Raw genomic sequence first — 23,470 nt, 5'->3', positions numbered from 1 at the left:
TAATGCAAATGCATAAATAAATAATGAATGTGCAGAGTGTTTCAATCTTTTTGCTCCGAACTTGCGCGGTCCATCAAACACCACAGTGCAGGACGAGTACAAATGTACCATACGTCAAACGTACAATTCTACATTCACTGAATAAAACAGACCAGTCAATTTTATGTTTAATACATATTTTTATACAAATTTTACCAATCCATCAAGAATTTTCAGCAAGATATCGGCCTAAAAAGCTGTGTTTTTAGATGTTTTTAAATTAAGAAGACATATTCTCTTATAGTGTATCCAAGCATTTTCAAAACATTCCAAGCTTAAAATCTCTGATTTCTTTTTCATGAACATTCGATAAATTCAATTATAATGTTTTGAAGAGACAACGTTCAAACAAGCAGTTATTGATCTTTGATTTATACTGCCACTATTCTGCCGGACATTCGTTGGTGTTTATGGGGCCGAACACATTCGTCACCTCTTCAAATGACACAGGAGTATGGTTGAGCCGTACATTTCGTAGGCAGCCCACGTAAGACATCTGCTCCTCCACTCCTCTGCGGATATTCTCTGCATTAACAATGAAAAAGGTGAAACATTTTGTGATTGTAATGAAGAAAAACGGAAACGGATACAACGTGCAAGACTTTACCAGAAATTCCACCGATGTAGATCGTTTCTCTGCTTGAAAGCCAGGGTACAGTCGGCCCTTTGACTCGTGAGATCACCTCACCCACTCTCAGCTTGATAGATTTATGTCGTACGGAAACTGAAAGTACAATCATCTCAAAATCTCATAACGTAAAATTCAATGCAATTTTGTACTTTTCAGAACTCAAAAGCAGCAACGCAGTACCTGTGACATAATGGAATCCAGCACAGAGGACTCGAGCTGGAGTAACTGTAGTGCCATAGTGACGCCTTCCGTCGTTCACTTTCACCATCACCTAAAGAAATCACAAACCACCTCCTCTTTCAAATACTGTTGTTGTCAGATGCTAAAATAGCTTTTACAATTTGTTGGTTTACCTTTCCTCTCTTGAGAAACAGAGTAAGGGTGTGTCCATGTTGATCTCTCTTGTGGAAGAGAAGGCCTGTTTGGTTTCTGGGCCAAAACTCAAAAGCAAGGTTGAACGTGGAACCAGAGAAAAGATACTTTTCTGTACACGAAAAAAAAAAAATTTCTATGCACACACACACACACACACACATATATATATATATATATATATATATATATATATATATATATATATATATATATATAAAATGAGCTTTGTATAAATGAAGGGCCAAACCTAAGACCACATGTGCACCGTTTCCAGCAAAATATGCCCCCTTCGCGGTCATCCCTTTAACACAGGGTGTGGCACCATGATTGACAGCTGGTTCAGAAAGGAGAACTTTGGAAAACCTGAAGTTACGAATACATCCGATCACGCTCTTCTGAGGATGAGCTTTTCCCTGATGTAAGAAATTTGACAACTTTCTAGTTTACTACCGTTTACAGTTAATACAATAACAGGTGTACTTTAATTTGAGATTTTTAATGTAGAGCATTTTTATCCACATAAAATTGTGCTGAAATAAGAAAATTATCTATGCGTACATGTGTTTTGGGGAGGGTCTTAATTTGTCCTTGTCCCACATAGACAGGAGACTGAAGATCATGGATGGACCCCTTTAAGAGCCGCCCATCAGGTGTTGGGATGCCATCCACGGCTAGATAAAAGCTTTTTTGTTTCAAACCAAACTTGATCTGTACACACAAAATTTCAAACCCGTGACCAAAAAATTCTGAGTTTCTGGTTACAGATACACACCACTTTTGGTACTAAATTTCCTATACGTACATTGTGCCAATCGCCATTATGGATCTTTTGTGAGGAGGTTATTTTGTCTCCCCCAACAGAAAGTTTGACTTTTCCATTGGTCAGGTTCAAGATGACAACTGGTTCACCCCGTTTCCCCGTGATATGAAATAAAAGTCCATCAGATGATTTGGTGCGGACATCCAGAGAGAACTGGGGCCTGAAGGACAAAGAAAAAAGGTTTCATGGATAAAATAAACACTGTAGAATCAAAGCCATTGTAAACTTGTATAATCAAGGATTCAAGAATGACCTGTCATTGAGTTTTCCTAAATCTATTTTAAACCGCATCTGGCTGTTGTAACCAATGTGGTAGGCGTGTTTTATAGATCTTGGGTTCCTGCAACTTTTTGTAGATAAACCCTGTTAAAATCAACAAACATGGTTATAAAGACATACAATGTGTGAATGTCCAGTTTAAATCAAACCTAAAGTATAATTAATAAAAAAATAGAAATAAAATAAAAAAATGAAATGACGCATGCATAAATAATTGCGTGAAAGCACCATCCTGAAAATCCTTATGTGGTTAGTACGCTCGCTGCGCTAAGTACGCAACAAGGACGTTTTCGGGAACAAACAAGACAGCATAGTATTAAAGTCCCAGTGAAATAAAAAATTAAAATGCCTATTTTGTCATGAAATATTGCAGTGTTTATTGTAAATAGTTTATCGATGTGGATATTTCCATCAAAATACAGAAGTAAAAACTATCGCAACATCCGGTTCACTGGGACTTTAAAAAGTTCGCAATAAGGCCAAATTTGCATAACACCATGGTTTCAAATAACGAAATGACTTTGATACTTCAACAAACATTTCACTATACAAAAGTATGTATAGCGAAATGTTTAGTTCGAGGCACAGTGACTGTTGAACTACTAGCGCGTGCAAATGTGTGTTTGTTTTATAATCTTGTCTTTAAATAAACTTTTTGAAGATGTTGATTATCAAAGCACGAATAATATGAACTATTAATATGTTTCATCATAGCTTTCAGGAACGATAAAAGCAACGAGGCATGTAAAACATAGAAGAAAATACTTAAAAATCATTGCTTGTGCAAACTTACATGTATTCATGTTATTTAGCCATTTTCATTATTATAACATATAGTGATGACCTTTCTTAATTACGTCATTTCTTCTGGTGTAAAGGTAAGGTTAAAGGTTGATCACTTACATTATTATTATTAAATTCCCAGTTTATGCCAGATGTAATTTCGGCATGTCTTGCGCTCTTCTTAGTGATGTTCAGTAGGGGTCCTTCGGTTTTGCAGGACCCCACAGATACGTTTCCTTCTTGAACGAAAGCGACGAAGTTCGCTGGAATGTAGTTGCTCTGTCGACTAAACCACAGGGCCATAGTCTTAATATACAGTATCATAACGTCATTCAATTATAAATGTGCATTATCATGCAAACGCATAGCAATGCGTGTAAATTATACAACTTGAAACCTCCGTATGTAAAAGTTCCTCAAGCAACCATCGAAGGAGCCCAAAATAACTTTGTCATTGGCGAGTAGAATTGGTTCAAATGGTATCAGTGTATCTCCCATGTTTGTGTTATCAACTTGAAACTGCATCCTGAGAACAAAATGCTCAACGTTAGTTTTTAAAAACGGTCCCGTCAAATAGATTTCAACTCAGACATTTTCTTACCCTGAGCTGTTTTTGTAGGCTGTCACATAGTGCCATTTTCCTATTTCATATTTGTTTTTGGATCTTAAGATGTTGTTACTGTGAGTCATTTCGACAAATCCATTGGATAAAGAGAGGTTCTGCAGATAAGAAAACATTAATTTTTAATAAAACAGCTATATTATATACAACTATGTACGGTTGTATATCAGGTACTTGGAGCAACTAACCATTATACCATCGTACATCAAATGACCGAACTCCTTAAATGTCTTAAATCCAAATGAAAGCATTGTTTCCGAGTCTTTGTCTTCAACAGTTTGTGGAGCAGTCAGACTACCTCCCAAATTAAAAGTGGCTTCTCGGATACCCTTAAAACAGCCAAACCGAAAAAGACTGGATTAATAAAAAGATAGTGTCTATGCATCAAATGTTCTATCAAATAATCCACATTTTCTTACCAGTAAAGGATTCGAACAACCCGGGACAATTCCAACTTCCTCTGTAAAAATAGCAGCGATATCTACCTGGACGTTATTGACGCATCCTTTTAATGACGGAAGAACAATATTATATCTGGGAGGAGAAAAATCTAGATTAGCATTTAACTCATGGACTTTTATTTATAGATTCATACTTTGATGGTGTTTTTCTGCTCTCATCTAAAGTAAAAACGAAAATACAATTACTTTTGTCGGACTTCAGTCGGCACACCCCCAATGTAGGCCTCGCTGAAGAGACCCTTGACATTTCCGAGATAAATGACAACCATGGAGTCTGTGATCTTTATTGATGGGTTTTGCACATTCAGAATCATCCTGATCACGTTGAAGTTGGTCTGAAGTGGGCAAATAATTAGTTTTTAATGGCAACTGAATCAAAACAACTTTATTTAGAAGTTATTATAAAACAAGTCTTAATTTGGGCCAAGGTCAAAAACTTACTCTGGGATATACTTTAACTTGGGTCTTTTCATAAGTGTTTTTGTCATTGCCTCCACCCTTCAAAACAACATAGCCTCCTTCCACTGTCACAATGTAGGAAGAGTTCTGTAAAAAAAAGAAATTTAACTTAAAAAAACATTATTTTAATGTTGGAGGTAACAGGTAACATATTTTTTTACAGTGAAACGTTGTTTAGCATTGAAAGATATTTACATTTTAACTTAATAAATTATTATTTTATTGCTTTATTATTTTTATAAACCAAAAGAATAAAAGAGTTGACTGAATTTAAAAGTTCAAAAGCTGTGTACCTTGTTTTCCATGTAAAAAAATATCGCATCCATCTGATGACTCAGAACACCTATATTGATGACTGTGTGTCTGCTAAGTACGTTAACTTTTCCATAACCGGTACCGTCAAAATAATATCCCAGTTCCTGAACGTTTCCCCTGGGGAAAGAAAAAGTCATATTTAAATTTGTTTTCTTTACTTCTTAGAATTTTCTGAGAAAATCAACTTTAGTACCGTAGACATTTGTCATTGTTTGCGATATTGACAGCACGTTGAAAGTTGTATAAACCCAGGATGCGATCATTTAATGTAGCAAACTCAATACAGCCCTTGTATCCGGGGTACCGGAGCTCTTCTGGTGGCTGGTAAACCAAATTCAGAATACCAGAAAAAGGAAAAAACAGTTGATATTAATATTAAAGGGATACTGTAGTTCACCCTGATAGATAATTCATTTTAGTCAAAAAGATGAAATAAAAAAATGCCTGAAAAACAATAAAATGTGTGTTTTACCGTAAAATTACTCGGGTATCCACCCACATACAAAACGACGTCACCAGGATCAAGATTAAGTAATCCAACAGTGGTTTTAGCCTGATTTGTAATGGGAGGTAGTTGTAAAGGTTCAGATGAAGTGAAGGTCTTTGTGAATATAACCTGTGCATCTTGATAAACTCTGATTTGTGGACAAAGAAAAAAACATTGATGTGTAATTTATTGTAATACTGTATAACAAATCAGCTATAAACTACAAAAATACCTGCGAAAATCCACTCTATCCATGAAGGCTTTTTCATTGCTTGACATTGTGATTTCACTGGTCTTCATCTCATGCACGATCCCACCCAGTTTATAGACACAAAACAGCACACCGTCCCTCACAACAAGGCCAATGTAATCCTCAAATGTCTATTGGTCAACAAGAAAAATGTGTAAGAACCTGAACCCATTTCAATAGCTTCTCAACATTTGATCTTTCAATACTCAATCAAGAAAGCAAGAGTTCTCACGTGCTTATTTCCAAGGTAAAGAACAAACAAGTTGTCGCCTTCGTCCGTCTGTCTACGCCTTCGTTTTCCGTCACCCCGAGGTAGGGGCCGGTGCAGCGTGAGGTTTAGAGCCGTGAAGGCTCGCAGGTCTTCGATGTCTTTAGGAGGTCGAAGTTCAATGTAAGATTTCCCAGAGAAAAAGATTGGTCCTCTGACCTACAAAATCAGAGATTACAAATAATATAATATAACAGGGTTGATGAAACATCTCCTGTTTTCCTAAGATCACTCACTCTGTTGGCCAAGTCTCGGGTCTTCTCGATCAGATCTTTGATTTTTTGGAGGTTGTTGGACATGTTGGCTGGAAGCGACACGTTTTGGCGTAGATTCTCCACTTCTTGGAGTTTATCGATGAGTGAAGGGAAAGACTGATCCAGTTCTGTCACTGAAACAAAAGAGTGATGTTTCTTAGGATTATGAAATTCAGTCAAGGGTGCAATATTAAACATTTAGAGATTCCAATTTTTAAGGGTTAGCAAAGCAATCTTCGTTTTAGCTTTAGAGGTCCAACTCATCATCTATAGCCAATCTTCATGAGGCCTGGGTCTGTTTAAATGTGGATTCTCACATGTTTTGTTGACATCATTGAGGATGTTGTTTAGGTTCGGGTCTTGGGTGGAAATTCTGGTTTTGTTGAGTTCTTCGCTAATGTTGTGTATTCGGGCTAATGCGTCACTGGCTGTGCCGTTGACATCAGAAGCCACTTCTTTGGCTTCGCTGATAAGAGCACCAATATCATCTACACAAAATAACAATTCAATGAGTTTTATAAGGCAAGATAAGAAACATTTTTGGTGAGGTAATGTGAATTTGACTGTGCTAAGCTTTCATTGTAGCTGTCATTTCTTAAATCCCATTGACTGATGGCATGGCATCACTGCTCATTTGCATAAGTTAGAGTCTTCCCTTTTTTGTATTACTTTTTTGTACTTTAACAGACAATCTCCATTATTCTAGGGGACTGTTAGCGCAAAACAGTAGTTCACATGAATCGACCAACAAAGTGATGATCTCACCCCGTTTTATGTTGCTCAGCTTCTCCAGCTCATCTTGCATTGCTTGCCGCAGCAGGTTCTGTTTATCTTCAGCCTGTTGGATCAAGTCTTTATGAGCTTCACATTTCTGAGTCACACCTGTAGATACAGTTTCATTATGTTGCAGTTTACACAGTGCAGCACATACATAACAGGATTTATGCTATTGTAGGTCTCTTGAGAAAGGGGTTTATTTATTTGACGTTATCTCTCTGGAATGGATGCAGTTATGGAAATTGACAACCTTGTAGCTGTATCTGTGCATCTTTGGCATTGTCTAGCAGAGCGTTTGCACGATCCTTTAAGTCATTGGCTTCCTTTTGTAGATCCTCCCCTTGTACGTCCTGGACGTTATGATTTATGAAATAGACATAGTTATGTATTTGTTTGTATATAATTGATAATAAGTAGAGAAGCCAATCACAAAGCATGCTGGGTACCTTGAGCGCCTTGTCTGCTGACTCTTTAGCCCGATTTGCTGCAGCCTCCGCCTCCTTTATGGCATCAATGACATCAGTAAATACTTTGATGGTTTCGATTGCATTCTGAACAGCGGATGCGTTGGTGACGTTAAGTATGGCCCTAAAACAATAGCGGACATTATTAGCAGGAAGCCACTGTGAAAGGGAGGGGGGAGCGGTTGCTTTTGGTTGCAGTTCGCAACCTCACCGCTAGATGCCATTACAATCTCCAAATTTGCTTCTTTAATGGACAAACATACATTTTGATAAAAAAACTTTTTGGGAGTCATTTGCAAAGATGAAGCATGTACAAAAAGACCAGGAACGCGTATGAATAAATTAATTAATTCATGTTGACTGCGTTCGTGATATGCACATAGCTTACGATCGGAGTCACGTACATGTGAAAGTCCATAGCCAGATTCATGAGATCTTTAGCGTGCTCCTCGGCCCGTCTGACGATCGCCGCCTTGGATGTGGCTTGAGAGAGCAGGTCAAGTTTTCCGATCAGAAGTTTTTTTGCGCCGTCGACCTGAGCTGCAAGTTGTGACATTTCCTGACAGAGCGCGAAAAGTAAGAATCCATCGTGTGATTTTTTCCCCCTAAAATCATGTAAATTGGATTTAGCAAAACTTGTCACCATTGTTAAGCCCTCCATCCTGTTTTGAAGATCCGAGATATCGGTCAGTGTCCTTCTGGTCATGTTCACGTCTGCAATGATGTTTCTTCGCGCTTTCTCCAGTACCTTCAGATGTTTCTGATGAACAAACGTTGGATGATAATGTAAGATCAACATATGTAAAAATCTGCTTAATTTTTGGTATTTCTTTGAAATTACCAAAATATTTTCCAGTTGAGCCTCGTTGTCTTTGTTCACACCATTAGCCTTCATGACATCAAGATCTGCGTCTATGAGAGCCTCCTGTATGTCTCTAATACCAGCGGCCAGATCCATTAGATTCTGTCCAATACGGTCAGCCGAGATAAATGAGCCATTTAGAGGAACCATAAAGTTCTTCATGATGAGGTCAAAGACTACACAAGATAAAAGCATTATGCTTAGCTAGCATTGAGAAATCTGGATAGAGATTTGTTAGAGACCAACATATGTTGATGTAGTAAAATTCTCAAACTTTGCGACTTACTTGATTTTGCATTTTCGAGTTCTTCGTTAGCCATTTCTCTTTGAACCTTGCAGTTGTGTGTTCTTATCTCCTCCAGCATTCGTCTGGCTTCTTTCAACATCCTTCTAGCCTCCTCTGTGTTACCACCTGTTTGGTTTGAGTGCTTCTGCTCTTCCAAAAATTCTATACAGGTACAGGAGGAGGTAACCTTGTGGGTCAATGGCACTTGAACTCAATGATGTTTTGATTGCCAAAAGAAATTGTCAGTGAGTTAAGATAAGATTTGAGGAGGCCAAGTGGGTCGAGTGGTTTTACCTAGGATTTTACGTAAGAGCTTCACACTGTTAGAACGCAGGTTGTTACCCTGTTGATAGGTTTGGTCAAGAGTCTTCAGCAGCTGAACTGCAGAACATGAAGCCTGAATCGCCTGTACAGGATAAACAAGACTTTCAGGCGAAAGATGTGTAAAGTTGCATAGCCACAGTTATAGTTATAGGAACATTTTGTCAGCATTTCAACCCTGTTTGGCTTTCTTTCTTCACAAAACAGAAGATATTTTGAAGAATGTTGGTAACGGAAAACAGTTGGTCCCCATTGACTTGCATTTGTTACGTGTCCGTACAATAGAAGTGAACAGGCACCAACAGTCTTTGGTAACAAGCTTCATCAAAATATTGTGTTTTACAGTATGTCATACAGGTTAACAATGACAGAGTGTGTAAATAAAGACAGCATTTTCATTTTGGGTTGAACTATGCCTTTAAGATAAACACTAATAAAAAGTAAACACCACCTTGTCATCTAGAACGTCAAGATCATCTTTGACATTTTTGACATCAGTTTCAAATTCTTCCACCTTCAGTTTCAACGTGTAGACAGATTCTCCATACTTATCCACCAAAACCTAAAAAACAGTATTTTTTGTGATAACAATGTGGCGTGTAGAGTAAACAAAATCAGGTAGAGTGCAAAATCTGTTGATGTCGTGGATGTTTTTAGAGACCTTTGTCCCAGCAGTGGCATCTTCAAGTTTTTTCAGCGCGGCGATTAAAGCCGCATTCAGACGAACCGGCTCCAGTTGATTCTTCAAAGAGAGAAACTTGGTGTCCATTGCTTCCAAATCCTCCATTAATTTAACAACACAGTCGTCACACTCTACAAGATAAAAATCTAGAGTTAGTCTGTTATGGTTTACGTCTAACCCGGTCTAGCATGTATAATGACTGTACAGTGTAAAATGATGTTTAAGTGTGAAATCGAACCTAAGCATATGTCAGTGTCTGGATCATCGGCTTCATAACAATCTGTGGAAGAAAGACACATTATATATGTGATGATGTGCACTATACAACCGCGAAAAAAATCAAGAGACCATTCAGGTTTCTGATATTACTTTTTGCAAAATGATTATTTTATTTTTATTCTGTAAACTACCAACTATATTCCTCGTACAGTTCAAACAAAGGTTCAGGCTGTCAGTCTTTCACATTGCTGTTGGATGACTTTATGTCTGAGGTTTGAATGTGTTGAAATTCAACAGACTCTGAACTGGAATGACCACAATCTAGAAAACAGATTCAATTAAAATTTGGAATGGTCTCGTAATTTTTTCCGCGCATGTATATACAGTGATGTCCGAGTGGACATTTGTGCATTTGCTTTAAAAGGCTCTAAAGATTTATGACTGAAAACATGACACTTTAAAGGTTTATCGGACAAAAAACATGCTTTTACGACAATTGTTTCAGTTGTCTGTATGATAATACAGTATGAGAGTTTGCCTACCGCCTGTTAGTGGGTCACATATGTGAGCATGGTCACAGTTACATGGTTGACAGCTTCCTCTCTCGGCTAAAGGGTTGCCATAGTATCTGAGCGCACACCTAAAACATGCACATGTAAAATGTTATGAAACTGTCTGGAAATATCGTTTATATTGTTTAATCTCCAACAGCAATTTTGGGAAAACATTTAAAGAGTTTTGCACAATGTCGTACATACTTCAATAAATCACACACACCTTTCACATCGAGTCCCAGAGTAACCCGGTTTGCACAGACATTCAAACTCATCTCCAGCCCTCAGACATCCAAGAGCAAAACTACAAAACATCATATTTTGTCAATCAATCTGTACACAGAGGAGTATTCAGTGTCATTCATATGCCATAAGACGACATCAGACCTGTGAGATGGCTCTGTGAAGGGGCACGGACACATACTACAGGTTCTCAAAGCAGCGTTGCCATAGTAACCTTCCATACAGCGTCCACAGTGGTCACCTGCTGTATTGAACTGGCAGTTCTGCATGACACATTATGCATGTAGACATATTTATACATGCATAAAAACCTTTTTGAAGAGCTAGAGGAACCAATGTTTTCGACCAATTTAAATAAAGTTCTTTACTACTGAAGATTAGAAGCTGGTTCGAAACAATGCAACATTGTTTTGGTTGTATTAGTTTTGTTTAGCTCTATATTTTTTAGTATATTTCATATATGTTGGATACCTATAGCATGATTCATGTCATTAGGAATGGATTAACATTTAATCATTTATTGTATTTAAACGAATTTATAAAAATGCAAACATTAGCAAAAGACATTTAAAATGAAGCTGAAAAATAACCTCGTACCAGACACTTTCCTGTATGCGGGTCACATTCATCAGACAGACCGTTGCAGTGGCACGGCACACACAGTCCCTTATGCGCTCCTTTCCATTCTCTATACTGACCACGGCCACAGTCCTATAAAAATACAGTTTACATTTACATTTAGTCAATCAGCAGACGTTTTAATCCAAAGCCATTTACAAAGAGTTCGGGGAGCAATTAGCGATATGAGTTGCATATATAATCAGCATATGGGCATACATCTTGGAATGCTGTACAAACATAGATAGATGTAACTCTCAAAATCAAATCATTTACACTGAATAATCTGAATATATGAGGGTCAAAGTTGTCCCCATCAAAATAAACTTTCAAAACCGTTTAAATGTCCATAGAAAGAACATTAAATGTAATAAAGTCTCCAAGTAAAGTTTTTGGAGAATAAAATGTCAAAATTTGGCTGAAATAATTTTACATTGTCATTCAGTGTAATACTATATTTATGTACAATATAGCTTATAAAAATAGCTCAAAATAGCTTATTCTGATTTGTACATAATAAAATATATAAAAGAATAAGGGAGCATATTACAGTTTATTGTGCTTTCAAAAATCTTATTGACAAATGTGTCTTCTGTCTATCAGGGGAAAATGTGTGATATTTACTTTCTTTTTTTCTCCGAAAAACAAAAATGCAATTAAATTAAACCAAATTTGATTTCCTTTTTTGGAACAACAACCATTTAAAGATTGTTTTTATGCTTAAACCCTTTTTCGTCTTTGACACGTGAACGTTTTCAAATGAGGTGATGATATATGTTTCAGGCAACAGGAACAGTGAAACTGAAAAAAAGAAAGTTCTTCTCTCAGAAAAGAAGTTTGTGAGTAAGTATTGAGGTGTTTCTGCGTGTATGGATGACTGTGTGGTTTGCATGGCTTTAATCGACGATGTATTCGAATCAAAGCTACCGTAGGAATCTGAACCTTAACCCTAAGTATTACTTTACAACTTTTCAACACTATTTTGTTGTTACCGAACCTTTGCTACATAACGCATAACTTAGCAAAATGCACATAAAGAGTATATTGAATACATGTGCAATAGTGCGTGCATGGACATTGCACATAGTTGAATGTGTTTATTTTGGCTCTTTGCCAGTGCATACACGCTTTTAAAATCTTTTATCTAACATACCTAAGGCAAAACATGTTTTGACCTGTCTCAGATCTGCTGTACCCTAAAAACATTGCATACGTTTAAGTGAACGCTTCTGATCAGATTTACTTTAGATTAGACGAAACGTAAATAAGCCTGAAACTATTTGACCCATTTACCCAAGACGCATTCTTGCAGTTATTAATTGTTAATCTAAGAACGGATGCAAGAGATTTGGCATTTGTTTCTTGTGTTTTCAGTCCCGAGGCCTTGCGTTGCATTTTCCTATATAATATAACACTTTTATCTACAGAAACGTCTTACCTTATTGTGCGTGGATTCACAGTACTTTCTAAAAAGATGATGCCTTGCTTCTTCAGCATTGTTCTTTACTTGTCCATTATTATCCCACATGGGCTCGCGTGGAGACCCCGAATCATCCGAAGAGACCCAGAAATCCACAGTTATCAGCACCAGCACTCCCGTCCACACCACCCAATACCGATTCATCCTCCTTTACAAACAATGAGTGCTGATTCCCTGATCCGATACCAAATTCTTAATCAGAATTCAAGAAGTTCCCAAGAATAAAATCTCAGCCATCTAGAAATGTGCATATCGTCGAGCTGAATGATAAGATAATAGGTAAACCGTCACGCTTCTCAAGTGTGGCCTTCGTTCTTTGCGGTCAAAATAATTGAGCGTTTTCTTCCTGTTTAGGTGTGTGTACAGAGGAGAGGCAGGGCAGAGATTTTTCTCCATGTGCTGGCACCACCAATAGGAAAGTCGAGGAATATCTGTGACCGCAGGGAACTTCATCAATCATTAACTTATGGCGTGTCCCAGCCCTTCTTGAACTCATTCTAGGTAGAGATCTTGACTCCTGATATACCTCACACAAAAGAAATGCTGTAGAAGACTTTAGTTTTCACCGTAGTATATTATATTTAAGTCATTTTAACTAATGTAACTAAAATAAATTGATCAACTGTATTAAAGACGGTAGTCTTTATTTCCCATTGTAAGGTTCGAAAACACTATAGTATCTAGGAATTTTACTATAGTTTACTATATTAAATACTAAAGTATTTTCATTCACAATGCGTCATCTGTTCAGTTCAAGCCATCATGGAACTAATCCGTATAAAAATATGAATTTGTAATGATTATTATTTAATGAGTATATTATTTATTTATTTTAATATACTTAATTTTGCATACTTATCACACTTTTTACTAGTACTTTACAAAAAGTATTTTCAAGTATTGTATTTTACAAGTAGGAAAGTACTACGTCATTGTATTATTTAAGTACTATGTATTATTTAACTATTTTGATATAATAGAATATATTGTGTATGTATTTATTGATTACTATTGATAGCGATTGAAATGTTCTTAATGCTTTGCTTTACATGTTTGTATAGTCAATTTATCAATATTTGATTTCAGAATCTTCACATTTTTCATCTTTTAGCTTTTAAAAACGTTTCAGCAGATTTATCATGTATGATTGGCACTAAACGGATACAGTTTCCACAACAATGCAGCATCAGACCGGTTGTTGACAGTGCAGGCTTTAGAACAAGACATAACATTTAACAACATGCCCTTGTCTCCGTCAAAAGCATATTGTGGGAACTAAAGTACAACATGTGGCGGCAAACACACGCGCTTAGAGTTTACAGAAGGGGAGAGGCTTTGTCACCCGTGATAAGGCTGCAAACTCAATATTTCCACAATAGCGGGACTTGTCTTAGTGTACAATATTAGCGCTTGTCTTATTTTATCACCAGAATTATGAGTCAGTTGATTTCGGGCTCAGATGTAATATTTCATTAGCGTTTATTGAATTTCATCTCACACAATGGGATATAGAGCATAGTTAGCAATGCCACAGCTGTTTTTGCCATCCCGAAGCATTCGCATATATCCACCTTCTCCCCATCCTGTTCCCCAGCTGAAAGTTAAAGACAAGGTCAGATATCTGTACTGTGGTAAGATAAGTCTTAATAAAACAGTGTGCAGGTGCTCCCACCTGTTTTTGAGTATCCAGTAATCTTTACCCCCCTCTGAACCATAACCAACCAGAAGAACGGCATGGTTGAGGTTGTTAGGGTTACAGCTGCTCTCCTTGTAAATCCCTGTTGTAAAAATAGTATAAATACAAATAAAATCATTTTACTCTTTGTTTATGTGTCTTAAAGATGCTAGATATTACCTGAGCTGTAGAATAGGAAGCTTGCGTGGTCAGCATCTATGGCAACAGTGATTGGTCCGACTGTTGCCACGGCGTCAGCCAGCGCCTGCTCGTCTCCAGTTGGCACAAACCTATAGTCTCTTATTTTGGCGACAACCAAACTGCTGTCATAGAAGCAGGGCTGGGTATCCTGAGAAATGTATATAAATAGAACAAAATAACATTAATATGCTATTATAATCAATAAATATGAAAAACATAATCATGGTCACAATCACTCACCACTGATGTGTAGGGGTAAGTGTCCGAACTCGGCAACCCTCTTTTGACCACATAATCGTACGCGTTTGCCATCCAGGCTCCGTTGCAGCCATACGTGCCGTAAGATTTGGAACAATCCAGTAGATTCTGTTCGCTCAGAGACATTAACTGACCCGTTCTCTTGAACATTTGTCCTTCTATGGCACCCGTAGTGCTGAAGGCCCAGCATGAACCACAGTATCCCTGAATACAGATAACATTTAGTTTCGCTTCTTACAACCTGCACATTCAGCATTTCAATTCTGCAGAGTTGGCCGTTATTAGTACTTAAAGGCATGAACATTAAAGTCATGGGTTCGATGTCCAGGGAATGCATATACTCGTAAGTACCTCTGTCACTTTGGGATATGACTAAAGTATTATTATTGAGAAACCAACCTGGTCTTTAACTTCTGTTACGTATCCCAGCGCTCTGTAGTCAACATTGGTCGATCGCAGTCTACTGGCATTGGAACGGAGCGTCCGAGCAGATGCAACCTTTCCTTTCCTGTTCACAGGCCCATTTATAGGGGCACCCAGTAAACTTTTATACTCCACCTGGGTCTGTAGAATAACTGTATATTACTGTGTATTATGTAGCACATATAGTTTTAAAAATGCATCTCAATTGACTATTCAATATAAAGTAAAGGGGGAAGATTAAAAGCTTATGTCACACATACCAGATTTTAAAGAAATTCATGTGATCTACTGTAAGGTAAAATACCTTTATGTAACATTTACCTTTATGATATAATCTATAGTGTATCTTTTGTTAACTTACAAGGTCCCCATATTTGTTCATCGCCATGCTAAAAGATGACAGTCCGAAGAGAAAATCATCATTGTTTTTCTCAATCGTTCTCATGTTGGTTTCCCAGACGCCTCTTCTCTGAACATCATCACTCTACAATAGCAAAAAAACGTAACCTCGATGTGATACTTTGCATATATAATAACATATAGCTTTTTAGAAATTGCTTATCATTTACTTTTTCATCGTATGACACTTCGTTGTGTTTTTTCCAGAGCGTCCACTCCGACACAACCTCTTCTTCTGAATCCGATGCCACCTTCAGAGGTCCCGACATGAGAAGCACGAAGATCGCTGCCCTGCCAAACAGCGCCACCCGGTGTGCCCTATACATATTTCTGGACACAAGTAAAAAAGGTCATGGCTTTCAGTGACCAGGAAAATTTTGAGTTTCATCATTTGAACATAAAGAGGTCAAACATTCAGTTGTTTTTGACTTGAAAAACACGATAGCATGATAACATCCTAGCATTGTAACAGAACTTGCAAAATAATCGCTTTTCAATTGATAGCATTGTTCAGAATAAATACACCAAATTTACGCAAACTTTTTGTTTAAACTTACCAAACTAAAAGTCTCTCAGAAAGTGGATGGTTGGTACGGGTAGCGTGCGCTGTGAACTGCAACATGTCTTTTGCATTATATACACCATCACATGGAAGGTGTGTCCACACCTGCTTTATTGTGTCATCCTGAGAGAGGAAACCAACAATCAATTTTAATACCCATCCAATTGTTCACTTCCAAAATATCTTCTTTTGTTATGGAACAAACCTGACTGAGCCAGAATCAGATTTTAGCATTACAGTGAGTACCAGTGTTTATGTTTGGCTCTGAGTTACAGGGTATTCATCTAGTTTATCTGGTCATGATAAGGATTTGGGAAGTTAATTTTAATGCTGTTCCAGGTCCAGCATAAGACCAGGATCATGCCTTACTCAGCAAAATCAAGAATGCCAGTATTTCACACTAGAATCAGTCAGCAATGTTTTAATAATAGTCTGACGTGTGCGTTTTAATATAATGAATGCACATCTAAAACACTTTATCTGCAAAGTACAGTCCATCAACACCGGTCTTTATTATGGAGGTAATGTTAGTGGTGGACAGCAGAGTCATGTTCTTTCATGTTCTCCACGTTTCTTTGTATTAGCATCTGAGGTCACAGTGTCATAGTTTACACCTGTTATTACATTTCATCATTTACACCTGTCATTTGCAGTCTATGTACGTCGTATTTAAGATGGGCTTTTTAAAGTACAATTGGCAAACAACCTACAAAATGCATTAAATTTTTTTCATCTTGTAATAACTTTACATAAATTTAAATATACTGATAGTCCTAAACAAATTAGTCGGTGTTGACTGCTGAAGCCATCAAATTTTGAATAAGTTGAAAATGTCATGTTTCCAACATTTGTAATACATGAAATAAATGAAAAGTAATGATATTTTAACTAACACATACCTCAACGCCATATCATTGTTTCATATTTCGCTGTATAGGGTCAAGAGTATTTTGTTAGAGAAATTATCAGTAAAAAGTGAAGTTACGTTTAATTCATTAACTATTTTCGTCATATTTAATCAACTTTCAACATCTTACATTTAGGATTGCAAAATTCCAGGAATTTTCAATACTGGAAACTTTCCATGGGAATTAACGGGAATATATGGGAATTAATCATCAATTACTCACCCTCGTGTAATCTCATAACGTTTTCCTAAATTCCACAAACCTCTAATAGTATTGTGTTGTATTTAAACATATTGTCTGGACAATGGATTACTGCATTTGTGATAAGAAAATACCAAGTCATTTTATTTTCAGGGGGCACAGAACATTTAAGTGAGTACAGCACTTGTTCATTCATCAGACTCACCATATGGATGCAGAGGTTTGAATACACAGGATGGCAATGGAAAAACATTTAAGAGCTGTTACAAGAACGTTTTTGTTTTGTTTATGGCTCCCTAGTACAGTGGTTCTCAAACTGGGGGCCCCAAGATGGATCAAGGGGCGCCATAGATTTTGAAGCATTTTATGAAGTAAAGAAATGTATCATAGCTTTTCTGGAATCAAACCATAAAGAAAAATAAGACCACGGACCAAACAAATCGATGTTCCAGCACAAACGTATTGATGTTCCAGCATTGTATAACTAAATGTGTTTTGGTTTAATTAAAATTCAAAGTTTAAGAATATAGGTTTTTATTTGGAGGGGCTGCAGAGCGATGCACTCCACACAAAGGGGGCCTTACAACGAAAAGGTTTGAGAACCACTGCACTAGTGAATGAGGCTACAAACGAACAATCAGTAGTCACAGAATCAGTGGGTTAAACTGAATACATATATATTTGATAACATAGACATATAGAGATAATATCTCAGTGGTTAGAGCATGGCGCTAGAAACTCCTGTATCAACTCCTTCCTGGTGGAACATTCTTCCCAATGCGGTCAACCACATCTCTCACAACCTTCAAAAAACGACTTAAAACACACCTCTTCGGCGAATACTTGACAGACAAATAAAAAAAATAAAAAAACCGTACACTAACCCTCTTCTCTCAACAGGTATTGGTCTAGCTTTTGTTGAAACTAGTAACTTTGTATTAGCACCTATCGTACTGTTGCTCTTTGTATGACATATCGCTTATTGCTCCCTGAACTCTTTGTAAGTCGCTTTGGATAAAAGCGTCTGCTAAATGACTAAATGTAAACGTAAACTCCAAGGTCGTGGGTTCGATCCCAGTGTATTGCACATACTGAGATACAATATAGAGTGAAATGCAATGTAAGCCCTTTACGTAAATGTAATCAATATATTAGAATCCAGACTTGCATATTATGCCAAACAACCTGAACACTCACAGACATTTATTGCCACGAGTGAACATCAGCTCAGAGAAGGTCATTTTCATTGCTTCCAGTGGTAGAACAGACAGGATATTTTTTTCCAGGGCTTCTTTTATGACCACCTCGAGATTAAGATCCGTCAAGACAATATATCAGGAAGACAATCCATTGTCCAGCTGTAAAAAAATGAAACGAATAAGCAGACACATTTTAGAGTTTAATGTCTATAGTGGAAGTCTCAAAACTGTAGGTAACAAACAACTGACCCTAAAATAAACATGTGCAGATCTTTTAAGTATTATTGATCATAATCTGAACAATGCAAGGATGACTGCACACATAAAATGCATGCATGCAGTCTTACTTCAGTTTACTACAACGTACTGAAGCTGTTGATGTGACGTTTAGCATCAATTTATAAGAAATATTGTTGACAAACCTGTGTGTGTGTGTGTGTGTGTGAGAGAGAGAGAGAGAGAGAGAGGAAGAGAGAGAGAGAGAGAGAGAGAGAGAGAGAGAGAGAGAGAGAGAGAGAGAGAGAGAGAGAGAGAGAGAGAGGGAACGGGGTGCTGGTGATGCAAAACCTGCTGGTTCATCTGGCGCGTAGGCTTGGTGTCGTGAAACAGTCGCTGCGGTAGACAACACTGTATATTCTTGCCTGAAAGACAGAAAGCCGCATTGTGGATGAATGGCGCACAATGTGAAAGAGACAGGATGAAGCTCGACTGAATTACCAAGGATGTCGTTCAAGGTAAACATCAACACGGATAGGCGTACTGACAACAGTCTGCTGCAATGTAAATTATACATAAAAAAGAGAAATTGAGAGAATTTGTTTTAAAAACGCACCTTCGCCATTTTAACAGTCATCATTTGCGCGTCTTTTGAGGCGTGTTCGACTTGATGCTGCGCTGCGCAGACAGATAACTTCAAACTATCGCGAGAGCGTCTTGAGAGCAATGCGAAACAGTCAGATCTCGCGATACTTTATGTCATACGCAATTAGGCATATCAGTATGTGCAGCACTGCGTGAAGTCGAACGTGTCTATGGCTTTATGACCGTGTGTCCCTTCTCTATGTAAATTTTATATACATGAATGTAAATTTTCTAATAACAAAAATGTTTTTATTGTATTTCTGTATTTATATGAATTCCAATATGAAAGCACAAAGGACTTGTAAAATTTGCTCTGCTTATAAGCTTTTCAACCTATTTAATTTGTATTGTTTTGTATTATTTGTGTAACTCCCTCTCCTGTTTTTTGTTTTTGTTTTGTTTTATTATTGTTATAATTTTTTTTTTGTCTTTTCTTGTCTGTTTCGAGCCATGGTAATGTTTTATTTTCTATCTTTTCGTTAATCTAAGTGTTTCTTTATGTTAAGTTTCTGTTGTAACATTTTTTTATTATAACAAAATGTTCAATAAAAAAAAAAAAATTATAAATACATAAAAGACTGTGTGTTCCCAGTGCAGCAATCATTTATGTATTTACGCTATAAATAAAACAGGATTTTACAAATAATATAAATATCGTAAAACGATTGATGGTTATTTCACTATCGCTTACGTTTTGTTATATTCATTTATTTGTATTTCAAAGCAGATTTACAAAAATAGATTTGAGAACTAACATTAGAGAAATAAGGAAAACAAGAAATTATAGAAAACACAATATAGAGTACATAAATGCATGGTGTTTTCAAATAAACTATTAATCCTAAATAATAGTTAATTATTTATCTAATAAATTAAAGACAGTCAAAATAATAGTGAAACGTATAAAGTTGACTAAGTTGTTTGAAAATAGTAAATGTGCATTTCTGATCTAAGAAAGCGTAATAAATAAATAAATACCATTTGTGTTTGTCTGTTTCGTCTGCCCGTGTGTGTGTTTGTTTATATGTTGAACAGAAGGAGACTCCGCTTGCCAATGCTGTGTTTTGGGCAGCCAGGAACGGAAACCTGGCCTTGCTTCAGCTGTTGTTGAACAGTGGCCGAGTGGACGTTGACTGTAAAGATGGTGTATGTAATTCTCTTCTTCACACAAAACAATGCAGTCCCTTTTTGTCCACTGATCATTGATGTGTTTTAACAGTACGGGACCACAGCGTTAATGGTGGCATCGTACGGTGGCCACCATGAGTGTGTCCGCGAGCTTATTATGCAAGGTGCAGATATTAACCTACAGAGAGAGGTACGGATGCTTTGTGTATCTTGTCTACTTGTCTATGTCCATTATGTTACAGTCTAATCAGCATGTCATTATGGTCAAATATTAGTGGTATCACAAATATTCATGACCCTGAGAGGTTTATTGTGTGTATGACCAACCGACTGTAGATCCCCCTTTCAACCACATAAATAAATAAACGGACATAAAATATTCATTTGAGTTGAAATTATTTTATTATGTGGAAAGAAGCGACCACAGCGTGAAACAAGAGATAGGAAACCACCACGGCTATAGTGAAAAATGTTTGCTTGGAGAAATTATACTTTATATATTTGACCCCAGAATGCCACGATTGACCAATCAGAATCCAGTACTAGGAAGCAATATAGTATACTGACATGCCTTGCCGTGCACCAAAGGTTATTTCTGTCTGACCTAAAAATCTTGGCTCAGATGTGTATAGCTCAGATGTGTATATACAGTATGTGTGGTGTTGATGTACGTGTCATTGTTTCTCCAGACAGGTTCAACTGCCCTTTTCTTCGCTTCACAACAGGGCCATAATGAAATTGTCAAGCTTCTGTTTGAATTTGGAGCTTCGACTGAGTTTCGGACCAAGGTGCGGTAATCCATTGAAAAGAGAACTGGAAAAATACATCAATCTCTTGATGAACCCTTTTGTTTTTATGGCACAGGATGGTGGTACTGCCCTCTCTGCTGCCTGTCAGAGCGGTCACACCAAAGTTGTGGACACTCTTCTGAAGAACGGCGCTAATGTCCACGACCAGCTAAACGTTAGTATTGTTGCCAGTAAGAGACGTGTTTGTGCCAGCTTTTATATAAGGTTACTTCATGAGCCAGACACATTCCTGAGAGAAAGATGATAACAACATATTTGCAGAACTTGCACCTGAAACATTTTTTGTTTTTCAGGATGGAGCAACAGCGTTATTTTTGGCCTCGCAGGAAGGTCATGTGACCGTCTTACGACAGCTTTTGTCTTGTGGGGCTAAAGTCAATCAACCACGAGAGGTGCGAACTTGATTTATATTAAAAAAAAGTATCACCTACTCTTGACTTTGCTTCGTCTTTTAATGCATGTGAGTTTTTGTAGTATTGTGATGAGTGTCCTATGTTGCAGTCACTACACAAACGAAAATAACAGATCCTCTGTTTCTGGGTCAGGATGGTACAGCACCGCTCTGGATGTCAGCCCAGATGGGACATGATGAAGTGGTTAAAGTCCTGCTTTTACGAGGTGCAGACCGTGACGCCGATGGGAAGGTGTGTGTATAAGTTATTGATCACATTACTTCCAAAAGCATCCTGTCTGAGTCTCTCATATCTGTGTTGGGTTGTGTTTCTGACGAAGGATGGCTCCACGGCTCTCTTCAAGGCTGCACATAAAGGACACTGTAAAGTAATCGAGGAGCTCCTCAAGTTCTCCCCTTCTCTCTGCCTTCTGAATGTAAAAAACACATCATCTGACTTCTTCGACATGTACTTTAAATCGTTTCAGCTTTATTTATGAATATTGGTTGAGTAACATTAAGTTTGAACAGTTCAGTCGTGTTCAGAAAATGTCCTTTTGGTTTAATGCGGAACCAAAGTCATTTTATTCGGCCTGTCATATATACAGGATGATATTTTTATTTTTAAGAATATATTATCTTCCCTTACTTAATATCTCTGAGTTGTGTTTTTTATTAACTCTAGAACGGCTCGACAGCTCTTCATGCAGCCGTCATGGGTGGTGATCCAAAAACAGTCACGCTTTTGCTGAAGGCAAATGCAGACCCGGCTCTACCTAACAAGGTATAACTCCCTCGCTATGCCCGAAAGTGCTTACTTCTATACTGTATAGTATGCAAAAATCAGTATGCGAGAAATACTGGATGGTCTGCTGCTTCCTCTGTAAGTATTCATCAGATGGACACCTTTCTATCCCATGAGGTGCTATCAAATTCAAGAGGTTTAAAATGATGGCATCTATTTTCAAATATAAGCGATATGCGATACAGTATGAGATTTGGGATGCATTGCATGACGTCTAGTGGATCAGACATTGATATCCGCTGGCCAGAATAAAGCAGATTAAGTAGTTCAAATAAGTATAAACCCACTGAGGGTAGTAGCTCAAATATGATAAATGCAGCAATAATGAACATCATTTATAGACGACCTTGGTTAACCTGAATAATTCATTTGGTCCTCTTTACAGAATAATGAATTACCGGAGGATCTTACAAAGAATGATCGAATTCTTAGGATTCTGCGACAGCCGATGCTGAATGGAGGCAGTTGATGACTGTTTTGTTTGCTCTTAGCTCCATGTCAAATTCATAAAAGATAAATACACTACAGCCTCTCAGGAGAGGTGAAGAAGAACAGACTGTCAGTATCATAACAGCGGATGTTTCGATGGTGCTTGCTTGCAGCTTCTCAATTGACAACAACACAAATGTCATGTTATATTGAAATAATGTAATGCTGGTATTCTTTTATATGTACATATGGATATATGGTGGAACGTGACAGTTTACATTCAATGCTGAGATCAGTCTTGGTTATGGTGTGGGGTCTTTTTAGCCTTCAAAAAAGAATTGTGAAAAAATAGCATGTCAATGAAGTTCATGAATCAGTCGTTTTCCAAGGAAAATGAAAGACAAACCAGCCACAACCAAAGGGAAAACAAAACCTAGTTCATATATTACTGAGGAGACGGACTCATGCTGTATTTCACCCTAACTTTTTCGTTTACAAGTTGAAATATTCTATTTTAACATCCTGTTGCTTTCGTCTTTGTGAGGACATATATTTGTGAAAATAAAAAAGTCATGCATCGTTTAAAATATACAATGAACGAAAAAATACGTCTGTGTCATTATTATTGAAATGTTCAATTGAGGATTTCTTTGAGGAGAAACGTTAGCAAGG

The 23,470-nt window shown here is 37.3% G+C and overlaps 3 protein-coding genes and 1 long non-coding RNA gene across 5 annotated transcripts; 2 read left to right on the top strand and 2 right to left on the bottom strand.

Moving 5' to 3' along the window:
* Positions 1-151: 151 nt before the first annotated feature.
* lama3 (laminin, alpha 3) lies at positions 152-12,947 on the bottom strand. Its single transcript, XM_079472227.1, has 38 exons — positions 12,508-12,947; positions 11,049-11,162; positions 10,596-10,714; positions 10,432-10,512; positions 10,197-10,294; positions 9,674-9,715; positions 9,415-9,566; positions 9,205-9,315; positions 8,727-8,838; positions 8,433-8,594; positions 8,126-8,322; positions 7,928-8,044; positions 7,689-7,843; positions 7,267-7,408; positions 7,071-7,170; positions 6,809-6,925; positions 6,361-6,531; positions 6,026-6,177; positions 5,754-5,948; positions 5,504-5,652; positions 5,257-5,419; positions 4,978-5,105; positions 4,763-4,901; positions 4,452-4,556; positions 4,197-4,345; positions 3,969-4,083; positions 3,738-3,878; positions 3,529-3,647; positions 3,325-3,453; positions 3,048-3,213; positions 2,119-2,228; positions 1,848-2,025; positions 1,604-1,753; positions 1,293-1,458; positions 1,024-1,154; positions 851-941; positions 647-763; positions 152-564 (listed from the first exon to the last, which is right to left on the bottom strand). The coding sequence occupies exons 1-38, from the start codon at positions 12,691-12,693 to the stop codon at positions 422-424; spliced, it is 5,112 nt and encodes a 1,703-aa protein (XP_079328353.1). The 5' UTR covers positions 12,694-12,947; the 3' UTR covers positions 152-421.
* Positions 12,948-14,043: 1,096 nt separating this feature from the next.
* On the bottom strand, positions 14,044-15,831 carry cts12 (cathepsin 12; the record flags this gene model as incomplete). The annotated part of the gene is made up of 7 exons (XM_079471857.1): positions 14,044-14,143; positions 14,222-14,327; positions 14,405-14,573; positions 14,666-14,887; positions 15,083-15,247; positions 15,468-15,590; positions 15,676-15,831. 7 exons carry the CDS (start codon positions 15,829-15,831, stop codon positions 14,044-14,046), a joined length of 1,041 nt encoding a protein of 346 aa, XP_079327983.1.
* Positions 14,992-15,849, top strand: LOC306902933. Its single transcript, XR_013787494.1, has 3 exons — positions 14,992-15,026; positions 15,113-15,608; positions 15,713-15,849. It is a non-coding gene; the product is annotated as an uncharacterized lncRNA (long non-coding RNA).
* Positions 15,850-18,869: 3,020 nt separating this feature from the next.
* ankrd29 (ankyrin repeat domain 29) lies at positions 18,870-23,398 on the top strand. 2 transcript variants are annotated; one of them, XM_079471856.1, is made up of 10 exons: positions 18,870-19,109; positions 20,272-20,382; positions 20,456-20,554; positions 21,054-21,152; positions 21,229-21,327; positions 21,467-21,565; positions 21,719-21,817; positions 21,906-22,033; positions 22,250-22,348; positions 22,755-23,398. In XM_079471856.1, the coding sequence occupies exons 1-9, from the start codon at positions 19,098-19,100 to the stop codon at positions 22,314-22,316; spliced, it is 813 nt and encodes a 270-aa protein (XP_079327982.1). In that variant the 5' UTR covers positions 18,870-19,097; the 3' UTR covers positions 22,317-22,348; positions 22,755-23,398. The 2 variants fall into 2 exon arrangements, with proteins under 2 accessions (XP_079327982.1, XP_079327981.1); XM_079471855.1 differs by having other exon boundaries at positions 18,884-19,109; positions 21,906-22,001.
* Positions 23,399-23,470: the final 72 nt, after the last annotated feature.

Source organism: Barbatula barbatula (assembly GCF_947034865.1).
Source record: "Barbatula barbatula genome assembly, chromosome: 13".
Taxonomy (NCBI): Eukaryota; Metazoa; Chordata; class Actinopteri; order Cypriniformes; family Nemacheilidae; genus Barbatula; species Barbatula barbatula.
This window is presented reverse-complemented; position numbering and strand designations above follow the sequence as displayed.